General features: G+C 39.6%; 1 protein-coding gene across 2 annotated transcripts in view; it reads left to right on the top strand.

The window, feature by feature from the left end:
* EPB41L4A (erythrocyte membrane protein band 4.1 like 4A) overlaps positions 1–13,776 on the top strand; it is a 136,100-nt gene that overhangs the window by 49,081 nt on the left and 73,243 nt on the right. For both annotated transcript variants that reach the window (XM_072030686.1, XM_038170744.2), the window contains exons 2-3: positions 952–1,056; positions 12,820–12,871. In XM_072030686.1, coding sequence (XP_071886787.1) covers positions 952–1,056; positions 12,820–12,871 — 157 coding nt within the window. The remainder of the gene's footprint in view (positions 1–951; positions 1,057–12,819; positions 12,872–13,776) is intronic.

The raw sequence follows: 13,776 nt of genomic DNA, 5'->3' as shown, positions 1-13,776 counted from the left end.
CACCTTTGAAGTGTGTATGTGCTATTCACTGTTACGTGACTATGCATGCCAAGTGTAGGACAGCTGATATGCATTGGTATTTTAGGGCCTGTGTGTGTATGTACAAATGTATATGTGAAGTATTTAGCCAAAACCTAATTACGAGCTATTTCCATATTTTCATGTTGAATTTAGGCTTTAACTGATTCAGAGGAAGGATTATTCTGCATAATTACTCTCTATCTTCCTAGCCTATTTGTTGTTGACTGCAAGGCAAAGCAACAAATAAGAGGCCTTCAGGTAGAAGTGAGCTTGTTATAATATATTATCAACAGTAAAATGTTGTTTGTAATATTGTCCCTGTCATTGTTCACTAATACTGGAACAGACACACAGTGAAGAAATAATCAAGAAAACAATGAGGTTATTTCAATTCCGGGTATAGGATTTTCCTACTTCTGCTATCAAAAATAATTTAAATGAAAACATTGAAGTGCAATCTGCCTTACAAGCGGTAGTAACAGGGCAGCTAATGGTGCATAGCTCAGATTTTAAGAACAATTTTGCCTCCTGATCTTCACTCTCAGAGTTTGGGTGACAGGCCCATAGTTGAAGGAATAGTATGATTTAAGAATTAAAATATGTCACAGAGCTTAGAGTTTTGATCAGAGAAAATTAGTTTGCAAGACAATTTGCTTAGTTCATGAACATTGTGTTTATGCAAGGACAGATGAATTTTTATTGTTGCTTGTATCCATTGACTTGCCAGCTATGTAATAGTATTAACAGAATGTTTGATTAAATATGTATCAGGAAAAAAATATTTTCTCCTTTATAGCTGAAATTTTGGTAAAAGGCATGGGGAACTGCCTCCTCTTTTTAGACAAAGCTAAGAATGCATGAATGTGACTACACATAGCTGACAAAGGCAGAGCATCTTTTTGAAAAGGGTCTGTAAATTCTTTCCCACAGAAGTCAACGAAAGGGTCGGTTGTCCTGGGCTACGTATTTCGTCACTTAAACCTAGTGGAGATAGATTACTTTGGATTGCGCTACTGTGACCGAAGTCATCAAACGGTGAGTAAAAGACAAAGCAGATTGGATCTTCCATCTGTAAACTTTTATCCTGTTTCTGGGGTTTGCTTATAGAGCATTAGATTGTCATGTTTTCACTTTCAGGATTTCTTGACTCAGGTTTTTGGTAATAACTTCTTTTTATGTGTTTGCACTGAAGTCTTGGAATAGCCATTGATAGGAACAGAATCAAATATTAAATTCTGTATGAGACCTTAAAAACAAAATGAAGAAAGTATAAATAGTACAAAATTATGATATAAAAGTAGGATTCATATTTTTTTGTTTTGTTTTAATGCTTTGCCATGAAGCTAGTGCTCAGCTGTGATGCTTCCCTGGTTGGCAGCTCTCTGTGAGATGGACCAGCAACAAACTGCTCCTGCTTTGCTTGGGGCTACTGTGCCAGGGAGACACCATCCCTGTGTCGTGGACTGATGTGCTTGGGCTGCTTGCTGAGCTACTGTTTTGGAGCATATCCCTTTACTGTGAAGGACACATTTGGCAGAATGTATTGTATGGTGTACTGGCTGCCTGTTTCCTGGTGGAACTCAGAAGTCAGGAAAGTGGTTGTGGACTTTGAACTCTGCTTGGATCAGCTGTTTCCTCAAGCCCCTACTCTGAGGAAGTAGTTCGTCTTGAGAGGGACCCACCAAGCATGGAGAGCTTTTTCCTCCAGGAAATTACAGTCCTTGGTGAGCAAGAAAATTGAAAACAGGGTGGGACATTTTGGCTGGAGCAGGCAGTGGCTTAGGGCAATGCTGTCTTGGGTGACATCCCAAAATGGCCTGTGAAAAGCTATAGCAGACAGATGGAAGGAACAAGGAGTGCTCAGTATCTGGGACCAGCACCCAGGGTGGCCTTCACATTACCTTCATTTTACAAAGGGCATAATGCCTGTCCTGTGGTTAAATTAGGTGAAGCACATGTTTTTACACAGTTCTGTGCTGGGAGTACGGCACAACTACCTGGCATTAAAAAATGTCATGCTTCCTTTAAAAATAATAAGTTGTTTAATTGACTAAATATTTGCCAATTTATTCTGTTTAGTTGAAGTATAGCATGTAGAGACTGAAGTCAAGACATTATTAGGAAGAGAGTATTGAATGCTATTGAGGAATATATGCAGCCCTACCTGATATTTCTTTATTTCTGCACCATAGCCTAGACCTTTGTAAATTCAGTTCCTTGACAAGCTTCAAGCCTAAATTTAATTCCATGGGGTGAAAGACAGATTCAACTGTGAATTAAAAGGTATTTTTGATTTCCTGCAGAAATCAAGGTGTGGTTGAAGAGCAGATAGTTATTATTTGTTCTCAGAAGAGTTTCCTTGTTTTCTTTTCCCCTGTAGAGACAAATAAAATAGAAATGGCTATTACTGGGATCATTTCCAAAGGCACACATACTGTGTACTTAATGGTGTACATGGCATTATGAAAATAAGACAAGATTGCATCTCTTCTGTGAAAGGCTTAATGCATAAAGGCACATTTTAGGATGCATCCTGCTAATAGAATAGATGATTTGATTGTGTGGTACCAGTGCATTTTTTATTATGGTAGTGTGCATGAGCTGTAGGCCATTACCCCATTAACTCAGCCTCTTCAAATAGATATACAACCTTTTTGCCCTTTTCTCCCACATCATGCTCTAGTGGTGTAGTTTTAACATTAGCCTTACCCTAATTTTCTGTGCAGCCCATGATCAGCAAGACATTGAGATTCTTGATTTCTCCACGGATTACAGAATCATAGAATCACCTAGGTTGGAAAAGACCTTCAAGAACATCAAGTCCAACCATTAATCTCATTTACCAAATGCTATCACTAAACCATGTCCCTAAGCACCACATCCACACATCTCTTAAATACCTTCAGGGATGGGGACTCCACCACTTCCCTATGCAGCCCCTTCCAGTGCTTGACCACCCTTTCTGTGAAGAAATCATAGAATCATAGAATATCCTGAGTTGGAAGGGACCCTTAAGGATCATCAAGTCCAACTCTTGACACCGCACAGGTCTACCCAAAAGTTCAGACCATGTGACTAAGTGCACAGTCCAATCTCTTCTTAAATTCAGACAGGCTCGGTGCAGTGACCACTTCCCTGGGGAGCCTGTGCCAGTGTGCAACCACCCTCTCTGTGAAGAACCCCCTCCTGATGTCAAGCCTAAATTTCCCCTGCCTCAGCTTAACCCCGTTCCCGCGGGTCCTGTCACTGGTGTTAATGGAGAAAAGGTCTCCTGCCTCTCGACACCCCCTTACGAGGAAGTTGTAGACTGCGATGAGGTCTCCCCTCAGCCTCCTCTTCTCCAGGCTGAACAGGCCCAGTGCCCTCAGCCGTTCCTCGTACGTCTTCCCCTCCAGGCCTTTCACCATCTTCGTAGCCCTCCTCTGGACACTCTCCAACAGTTTCATGTCCTTTTTATACTGTGGTGCCCAGAACTGCACACAGTACTCGAGGTGAGGCCGCACCAGCGCAGAGTAGAGCGGGACAATCACCTCCCTCGACCTGCTAGCGATGCCGTGCTTGATGCACCCCAGGACACGGTTGGCCCTCCTGGCTGCCAGGGCACACTGCTGGCTCATATTCAACTTGCTGTCTACCACGACCCCCAGATCCCTCTCTTCTAGGCTGCTCTCCAGCGTCTCATCGCCCAGTCTGTACGTGCAGCCAGGGTTTCCCCGTCCCAAGTGCAGGACCCGGCACTTGCTCTTATTGAACTTCATGCGGTTGGTGATCGCCCAGCTCTCCAATCTATCCAGATCCCTCTGCAAGGCCTTTCCACCCTCATTCGAGTCCACAGCTCCTCTAAGTCTGGTGTCATCAGCAAACTTGCTCAAAATGCCTTCTATTCCTACGTCCAAATTCTTCTCAATATCCAATCTAAGCCTCCTCTGGTGCTATTTGAGACTGTTTCTTCACGTCCTATCACTTGTAACTTTAGAAAAGAGACTGACATCCTACTCACTGCAACCTCCTTTCAGGTAGTTTTAGGGAGCAATGACGTCTCCCCTGAGCCTCCTCTTCTCCAGACTAAACAACCCCAGTTCTCTCAGCTACTCCTCATGACTCTTGTTCTGTAGTCCTGCATTGGCTTCGTTGCTCTTCTCTGGATGTGCTCCAGCACCTTGATGTCCTTCTTGTAGTGAGGGGCCCAAAGCACAGTGTTTGAGGTGTGGTCTTACCAGTGCCACCTACAAAGGGACAATTGCTTCCCTAGTCCTGCTGGCCACACTATCTCTTATGCAGCCCAGGATTTCCTTGGCTTTCTTGGCCAGCTCGGCTCAAAGCTTATGCATGTTCAGCTGGGTTTTGGCCAGCACCCCCAGGTCTTTTTCTGCTGGGCAACTTTCCATCCTCTCTTCCCAACCCTATACTGCTGCGTGGGGTTGTTACAACCCAGGTGCAGCACTGGGCACTTACTCTTGTTAGATATCATGCGATTGGATGCAGCCCATCAATCCAGACTATCCAGATCTCTCTGCAAATCCTCACGCAGATTATGAAAGTTTTCATCCCACCTCCCTCATTCACCTGCTCTTGTCATGTCACAGGGATGTTGTTTGTACTAGCACAGATGAGGAGCTGTGGTCTTTATGTGTCAAGGCCTACTGGCCTGTGTCTTGCCTAGCTTCTGCACCGGTGGGCCGGTGTCTCTAGCATGGTCGTGTTGCTGGTCCCCTGATGGAGTGCTGTATGCTCCCCCCACCCACAGGTTTTCTTTGTGAGGGAGTCCCAGGTGCACGGGAGCGTGGTGCACACATCAACTCTGTCCTGACATGCAGCTGGGAAGCCGCCAGGACGCACAACCAGAGACCACAACCGTGGGCCACGTCAGGGAGCGCACCTGCCCTGCCATGTCGGGGCTGCCACAGTGACCGCCGAGGCTGTGCTGCAGGCTTTGCACCTGGGCTGTGTTATGGCAAATGCTATAAAAATGCCTGCTGCTGTTGCTTGTCTGTATATGGGTAATTAAAACCTGATGCTGTTTCATCTGGGAAGCTCATACAAGAGTAAACGTGTGCTAATGTGTCAAGTTTTACATGCCTCATGATGGTTGTTGCTAGCCTGTTATTTTTAGTGAAATCTTGTAACATCTTAAGAATAAAAGGGAAAGGTTCCATGAAACAAGCACCACCTTGCACTGCATCTGTAAACATGCATTCAGTTGTACACTGAATATTGCTAAAACACTCTGGGTTGTTGTGGGAATTAGCCCTGCAGTGGCTGTCAAGAAACACAGATTTGAATTTTGGACTGGGAACATTTTGGTTTGGCCAGAGTAGGTTTCCTGAGGGAAGGGGAAAAAAATTACCTTTTTGATTAGTTTTAAAACTGTGCTCCTGAGTTATTTTCAGACTGAAAAATGTGTTTGGAGTTTTGGGCACTTATTAATATGTTGCTCATGGTGGGGAATATTTCATTATTAACCCTGTCAATTTTCTTTTTGGAAATACTATATATATAATAGAATGGCAAATAAAATAGGGTGGGTAAAAATATATATTTTATAGAACATAAACCAGCCACAAAATATTTCTTTTTAATTTTTATTAAGGGCTTAAAATAATGTTTTTAGTTATTTTCAGCATTAATTTTGCATGCTTCAGCACTTCCAGGTGGTCTTTTAAGTGCTGTATTGGTGAACTACCTCTTATGTGGGTGGTATCATCATTATTTTAGTAGTACCTGGAGCTCTAATCAGGGGATAGGGTTTCACTGTGCTATGTAGGGTACAAACGCATAATATTAAAACTATCTGTTTCTGAACAGTTAACAAACTAATTAGCAAGTGAGAGAATGCTGAATGCAAAAAAAAAAAAAAAAGATTGTCAGAACTGGGTGTTACTGCTAGGATCATGAGCAGTGAATAAAGCATAAGTTGGATGACACTGTCTCTAAGGTAGTGTTACACAAATTTATCTTTATTGACATTCCAGGTACCCTCAAACTCTCCATGTGAAAAGACCAGCATTTAATTTGCAAAATATGTGAATGAATGTTAGGAATTGCCTGAATACTTACTTTCTCCATGAAATGCTTAAGCTATATCTATCTTGTGCTCTGAATAAGGCTGAAGTCCTAAGAAAAAACAATAAAAAGTACCTTGTAATAATTAAAATATAATATTTAATAATTTATTTAAAATCTTACAGTATGAAACTGACTGAACAGATGTGTTGAACTAATACTATTTGTTGTCTGTAGTGTTTCCTAACCTCTGAGTGCTGTTTGACAAACTTCACAGTGCTTTTTAATGTGGTGTATTAGTATGTTTTTTGCTTAAAATACTTTAAAGAAAAAACAGTTTTATTTTTGTGTATTTTTTGTATATTTCTTTTGTGTATCACTGGATTTCTCAGTTTGTCTCATCATCAGTCCTAGCCCTTCACCTGAACCTTTTGCATTGATGTACGGACTGCAGACGCTTAAGTTGTGCTGAAACCAGATGCAGCCTTGATGTAGATGGTCGGCTGGGAGCTGATGAATTGGGCATTTCTGTCTTCTGTCTCATCTGTCAGAAATAGAGGATATTGTTCCCTGTCTGGTATTTTCAGTCAAGACAGAGTCTGTGTTGCAGAAGCTGATGGTGGCTTAGGAAACAGTCCTGCCTTTTACTCTCGCATTGCGTTAGTGCTTGGGAAAACCAGGGCCTTGTGATTTACCTCTTCTTTAGTGGAGGAGCAGACAAATGCTGGGTGAGTCAGTGCTGGGAGGCACATACAGGTCCCCTGCCTCTCTCATGTCCAGCTCCCCTCTTAATGCAGCTCCCAGGTGTTCCCCATGTGCTGCTGCCTTTGTGGCATCCCCAGTGTGCCTTAGGATAGTTCTGCTAATTACTGCTTTGGTAGGAGGCCAATATTTTCTTCAGGCACCTAAAAGAGAATGGAAATGTAAATTTTAACACACAATATCTCAGGAAACGCTGAGCTGCATTTGTTGAGGTAAAGGGTACGTTTGAAGGCAGAAGTTGTTCCCTTGTCAAATCACAAAAGCATGTTGAAAAGTCATGCTACTAGAGCTTCTTTTACAAAGAAAGATTTTGGAGCTCACCTTATTGCAAAAAAATAGACAGTCACAAACATTTTAAATGTCCCCTGATACGTATGTTTTTTTTTTCCCTAGAAGTCTGCCTGCAGTCTCACACTGGCCAGATTGCCACCATACATTCTTTGCTGCACTCTCTCGATAAATCTGCTTAACCTAAAGCTGCTGGAAACATGTCTGCATTGTACCGCCGGCTGTCATGCAAATATCATTCTTTTCTTCTCCAATGTAATGCCAATCTGAGCTGTTATATTCACAGTGTACAGGATACTGATGTTCTTTTGGAGCTCCAAAGGGAGAAATACAAATACAGAAAGCATTATCACCATGTTAATTCAGCATCATATCCAAGTTAATTTCCCCGGCCCCAGTTAGAGTGTGGTGCTGTGCTACCCATGCATACTGCTCCAAGATCTGGACTGAACACAAGATGGGCAGTGCTGTATCTCTGTACCATGCATCCACTGTGTATTGTAGATGTATTGTATCTGTAGCTCTGAAACTGAACTTTCTACTGAAAATTGGTGTGCTGCGGTCAGACCAGCTGTGGTGAAGCTGAGCACAGCAGCCAGTGCCATGAACTCTGCAACCTTGCTGTGCCACACCCCAAGTGTGTTTCTAGATCCATCCTGAATGATTAATAAAGTAATTGCAGTGTCCTCAGACTGACAAGTTATTACACCAAATTGGGAAGGGTAACAGATCGAGCAGACTGCATGTAACATAACTATAGAAAAAAAGACACAATTTTAAAACATCCGTTTGCCACTGAAAACATTTGTTCTATAGGGCATTATTGTCACATTATGTATTGTATATTTTGATCTCAAGAGCTTAGAAAAACAGGTGAATTGTAATTAGACTGGGTTTTTTTTTTTTTTTTTTTTTTTTTTTTTTGGTGTGGATTTGACATTTGTCCATAGGGATGGTAAACTAAGTTATCCAAAAAGAAAAAGACTAGTGCTTGTTAAAATAGACTTAGGAGCCAATAAAAATAAAATGGAAGCTGATAATATTGATTAGAAGCTAGAAATTGTAGCAGATATTTAATGGATTGAAACAACCCAAACAAAGCTGGTGGTCAGCTGAGTTAAAGGTGGTTGAGCTTAAAGAGTGAGCTTTTGAAATGTAGCAAGATCAACATGAAATTCATACTGGTACAGATTTAATTCTAGGTATAATTTAATTTCATATTCTAATAAAAAAGATAAGTGTTCCATACATTTTTGTATGTAGGAAATACCCACATATGATGTATGTGGGTACTATATGGGTGTAGGTGTATATACATGTACCTATATATAATGTGATGACTTACACATTTATTATATATGAGCAAAGAACTTTTTTTGTTTTCAGACTTATTAATGAGGTTACCCAGATGTCTTCAGTTTAGCCGATCTAGATTGTTTGCACGGAACGTTTGCAGGAAAATTGACAAAATCATTTTGATTGCTAATGTCTTAAATTATGGAAGAATCATGACAATTTCAGGTCATAATCAAAAAATACCAGATTATCTCTTAAAAGATGTGTTTTTTTCTGTTTTAAATGTGAACAAAAACTGGCACATGTGACATAGTACAGCTTCATAAGAATCTGATTGAGACAGCTCGTGATTTAGTCTGAATTTGATAGATTTCTCTCCACCAGACACTTCATTGATTGATACCACAGCAAACATTTCAACCTAGTTAATATTTTATTTCAAGCATGTTCATGGAATTTGACCCAAGTTTAACCTTATGCAGATCCAAGAAATGATGATTCCAGATTCACGGAAAGATGTTTACACCCATTTAAAAATCATGAAAGACTTCATGGTGCATGGATGTATACTGCTTACACAGTTTTGTCTCAGTTTAAAATCTTCATATGGGAGCCAGATCTGTAAAAGTACAAATGACAATATAGCCCATCTATTCTTATATATGCTGTACTTTTTTCAGTATATTGTTTTTTCATAATTCCTACCTGTAAATTAAATATGAATCTTTTCATTTCATTGTATATTTATCATCAGTCTTAGTAAATAGTAACTCCTTAAAGTGTTCTAATATTAAGTGGTCTTTGTAAATAACAGCAAATTAAATTTAGTAAATGGATAGTTTCATTGATTAGCACTACTTAGAAATACTGTGAGCTTCTTTTTTTTTTTTTTTTTCTTCATTTCTTCTGTGAACATTGAATTCCCCTTTCAGATGCACAGAATTTATTACCTGCAGCTGGATGGGTAAATGCTGGGATCTCCCCCTGTTTGCAGTAGTGGGGAGTTGCTTATAAGTCAGATAACCCTTGCTGTGCATGCAGGAGAGACACAGGTGGTGAATCACTGGGAATTGGAGAGCTGTCTGCAAAACAGAGCTGCAGGTTTGAGCTACTTTGGCATTCACGAATGCAAAGTTTATTGTCAGCACCTGCTGTGCAAGTGTATTGGATTAATGAGACTGCTCGTTTTTTCTTTTCTCTTGAATCTTTAAGAATTTGCTCAAAACTATACCCAACAATATTCATGTGTGTATACAAACCTTCAACATGTTTCTAATACACAATATTACGTATGCATGCCTATGTATGCTAAGAGGGCTCTGTTGTGGTATTTCTGGTTTTATGAATGTTCCCATCTTTATTGTCTAATGTAGACTTGAAAATGCCTTTTCATTAACCATGAAATTCCATTCATCTTTGGCTTGTAAATAAAAAGTTAGAAATCCCCTTGTGCTCCTCCCACCCCTTGCATTCTTCAGGAAAATGCTGGCAGCCTTGAAAATAAGTAGCTACGAAGTGATTTTAAGCATCGTTCGTGGCATTACCACAATGCTAGATACTTACAGGTGACACAAGACAGACTAGGGCCTTAACTCATCTCCAACACATTCTGTCCCAGCAATAATCCAGTCCAAGCTGAACTGTTTCACCTCACCTACACAGCACATGGACGTAGAGGCCGATGGTACCCTTGCAACAGCAACTTGTGGCAGCTGATGCTGTGTTTCCTTAGAATGAGTAGCAGCAAGCTGTCTCACTGTGATGAGGGCTCAGGATGCAGTTCCTCCTCCTGACTCAGATTGAGGGGAGAGAAAGGAAGTGTTTGTCTATACAAATAACAAGATTTGTTCCCTCTCCTCTCTTCAGATTCTCTCTGAATATGATTTTTGATATTTCCTGCTGAATTCTGTACACGGAATATAACTGGTGTTATAAGTCAAGAACAGCATAGTGAGAATTAAGATTTATAATACAATCAACCCCTCTTCTGTATTATCTGTTCGTGTCCATATAGTCTACAGTCTTCAGTTAAGTGGCTAAATTCTGTTTTATCTCAGCCAGTGAATGATATGATTAGAAGAGAAGGTGACGTCAAGATTACTGAGACAACCAGAAATCTGTAACTGTTCAGTGCTTCACTTGGAAACTTGAATGATGATCCATAAATATAAATTGTTCACAAATAATGTATCTGTACAAGTAAAGTTAAACTGCAAAGAAGCCTGTAAGACAACACACCTTGAAGCTGATTTCAGTTTACTTAAGGAAGGACAGAATAACAAAGGAGTTACTCTGTCACAGATTTTGATCTGATTTTGGAACAGCATAATTTTGGTCTCTAGTGATGTAACATAAAACTCTCAATGATAAGTGAGTTTGACAGTGTTTTTTTTTTTTTTCTATTGTGATGCCAGTTTTGGGAAGAGGGGTGTTCTGTGGCCAGAACGTGCGCTGCAAAGTTATTTTGCAGTTCTTTCTGTCTGTTTACATTGAAATCTCTTTATCATCCTATTGTGCTAGCCCAGATTATTTCTGACAAGGAGTTCCAATAGGATGTTCGAACAAGTGTAACAAGTTTTTCTTTCCTTCCTGCCTTCTGTTGAGGTTAAGAGGATTTCTATTAGCATAGTTAGTGGATGTAGTCAATACATGTGTTGAACATTTTTTTTCCTTCAAAATTTAGGAAATCTGAAGTGTTTGCTCCTAAATGTATATCCTTGTAAAGCTGTCAATCTTGAGTGCTGAGAGATTGTTTAGGGGTAAGAGTCAAATATAAGATATCCATCATTTGCAAAGTACTATCCTAATTATTTTGTTTCAAAATGCAGCTTTCTGAATCAATGGTAGCTCTTACAACCTTACTTTATGGCACTTCTTAAAAAACATTCTTGGATTGAAATGGCAATGTATTACCCCTAGAGCAAGAACAGGGCACATAGCTGCTTTTATTACAGATGGATCAGCAGCTAATGGAAGTACTTTGTTTTCATGTTTCTTTTTTCTTCTCTCTTTTTCTTTTATTTTCTTTTTTTTTCCCTTCAACATAAATATAGTTGTTTAAAACCACTTACTCAGTTACTTCCTTGAAATGTTCTGCTCAAGTCCTCTGTAGTGTTTTTCCCTGTCTTCTTTGTTACTCTTTCTGATAGTGAAATTGTTTAGTCCAGAGAAATTCAAAAATATTTTTTGATCGACCTTTTCATTTTTTATTCTTTACATTATTTTTTTTTTTTTTTTTTTTGGGAGGGGGGGGGGGGAGAGGAGGGAGGGAAGAAGGAAGGGAGTCCAGTAAGGGGTTGTTTTATTCATTGATATATATAGTTCCTTAGTTAAAAAAAAACTACGTGTAGGTATGTATGAAGGGAGTAAATTCGAGCTGCGGCAATTTTCTAACAGCTTTATTCTGCAGTATTTGTTTTCAGTGTTTTAAGAAAGTATGCCAATCTTAGCTAGTCCAAAAAGTTTCTGTATGAGGGAAGAGGACTGAAAAAAGTAAAGACAAGAATGACAAGAATGGTCTTGGCTGCTGCCTGTTTTGATCAATAACCGAATCACAAAATGCCAAGCAAAGGAAGAAATAAGTAACTGAAGTGATTACAAGAGCAGGGTGTTCATCGTGCCTGTGACCTATGTAGCCGTAATGGGCAGTATGCAGCTGGTCTGCAGAACAGTAACAGTAAAACTTTTATTAGAAGTTTGATTAAGTCAGGGCAGAGTAATCAGTGAGCAAGTAGTGTCTGTTGATCAAGTAGTAGGGGAACCCTTGTAACAGTTCACCCCTCTGTGGCATATTTAGCATGCCTCCATCATCTGTGATGCAAACAACTGCTTCCATAAACCTGGTGGAAGAGGCTCCGTGCCCTCCCTCCCTGGGTGATGATTTCCAGGCATATCCTTCCCCTGCTACTGGAAGCATTTTCCTAAAAATCAAAACTTATTTTCCATTGCTTCCAGTTGAAGCAATTTCTGCACGTCCTATACTTAGTGGGCACAAAGAAAAATTGATTACTATGTTCTTACAGGAATTTCGTAGTTGTAGTAGGAGTGTTGTTATGCCTGTTCTTCCCTACAATCTTTATTTTATTTTTTTTTCAGAAAAGAAATGTAGTGCCTTCATTCTTTCCTTGTTGGTCTTGTCTTACTTGCTTTGCTGTTGCTGTTACTTCAGAGTCATCCTGCTTATGTTAATCTCACAGGAAGAAAATACAAAGGTTGTGCGCAGCAGTGTGCTAGCTGCCTTGGATGACATAGACACCAAAATGTACCTTGTGTGATACTTCCCTAGAGCCAGCTTGGTCCGGAGCCTGAGATGGGGGCTTCTTAGCAAAACATTTCTTTTAGGAAGACCAATACTCCTAGAGAAGATATGTAACATTGGACTTGCATAATTGCAGTTACTCTTTCTTAATTTTCCATGTAAGTGACTATCTTCCATCATCTGTCTCACAGTACTGGCTGGACCCTGCAAAGACCCTTGCTGAACATAAGGAGCTGATAAACAGTAAGTATTCAATTCAAACTTAAAGAAGTTATATGAAAGTGAAGTAACAGAGGCAATATTCCACAGATGCACTCTGTCCAACATCTCTGTTCTAGTCACAACAGCTTGATAGTCCATGAACTAGTTTATTGCTATGGTTCATAGCTTTATCAAAATTTCACACAGATTGAACATGCCGTCATTTTATGATAACTTGTGTAATTAGTGTCCAAAGATTTCTATGTAATTAAATTTTACTTTAGAATAATAAATGGTGCTATCCTTAACTTGTATATGTAGTTTCACAGTAGCTGTGAAAACTCTCCTATACCGTACCTTACCATAATCAAGTCAGATTCCATTTTTTCTTATGAAAGTAAAAGTAGTGTTTCACACTGATAGTAGGGCATCTGCTCTTGCTGCCGCTCTACAGATGACACAGATGTAACATCTGTTACTTGTATTATAATTAAGTAATATAAAAAGATTATTTTACTTTAACAGAAGTTTGGAAACCTTCTATAAAATATAAAAATATGTGAGAAGCGGAACATATGTGGAATAAGTGTGGCTGTAAGAATCATGGTCCTGAGTTAACTGAATCTTTCTGGAGAATAGTATTTTTAAAAGGTGAAATAGAAAAGATTTTCAAGTATTTGTTAATTAAGGTGGCACATAATTAAAGCTGCTCCATAAGATGATCAAAAATACTCAAGCAATTAGTATTTGTTAATAAAAATACTCCTCTTAGCTTTTTTTTTTTTTTTTTTTCCCTCCTGTAGTGAGTGCAGCTTTGCTGTGTGGAAGCGGTAGGTTTTTTTGCTGATTTCATGTTTTATGAACTATTTAGATAGGCTTCTTTGTAGCTGCTTTGTTGCAGCTGGTAACAATTCTTAACAACTACCAGTTCATAACAATTCACTTTC

This window comes from Anas platyrhynchos, chromosome Z (genome assembly GCF_047663525.1).
Source record: "Anas platyrhynchos isolate ZD024472 breed Pekin duck chromosome Z, IASCAAS_PekinDuck_T2T, whole genome shotgun sequence".
In the NCBI taxonomy this organism is placed as follows: domain Eukaryota; kingdom Metazoa; phylum Chordata; class Aves; order Anseriformes; family Anatidae; genus Anas; species Anas platyrhynchos.
The sequence above is the reverse complement of the archived record's forward strand: the minus strand, read 5'-3'. Positions and strand labels throughout refer to the sequence as shown.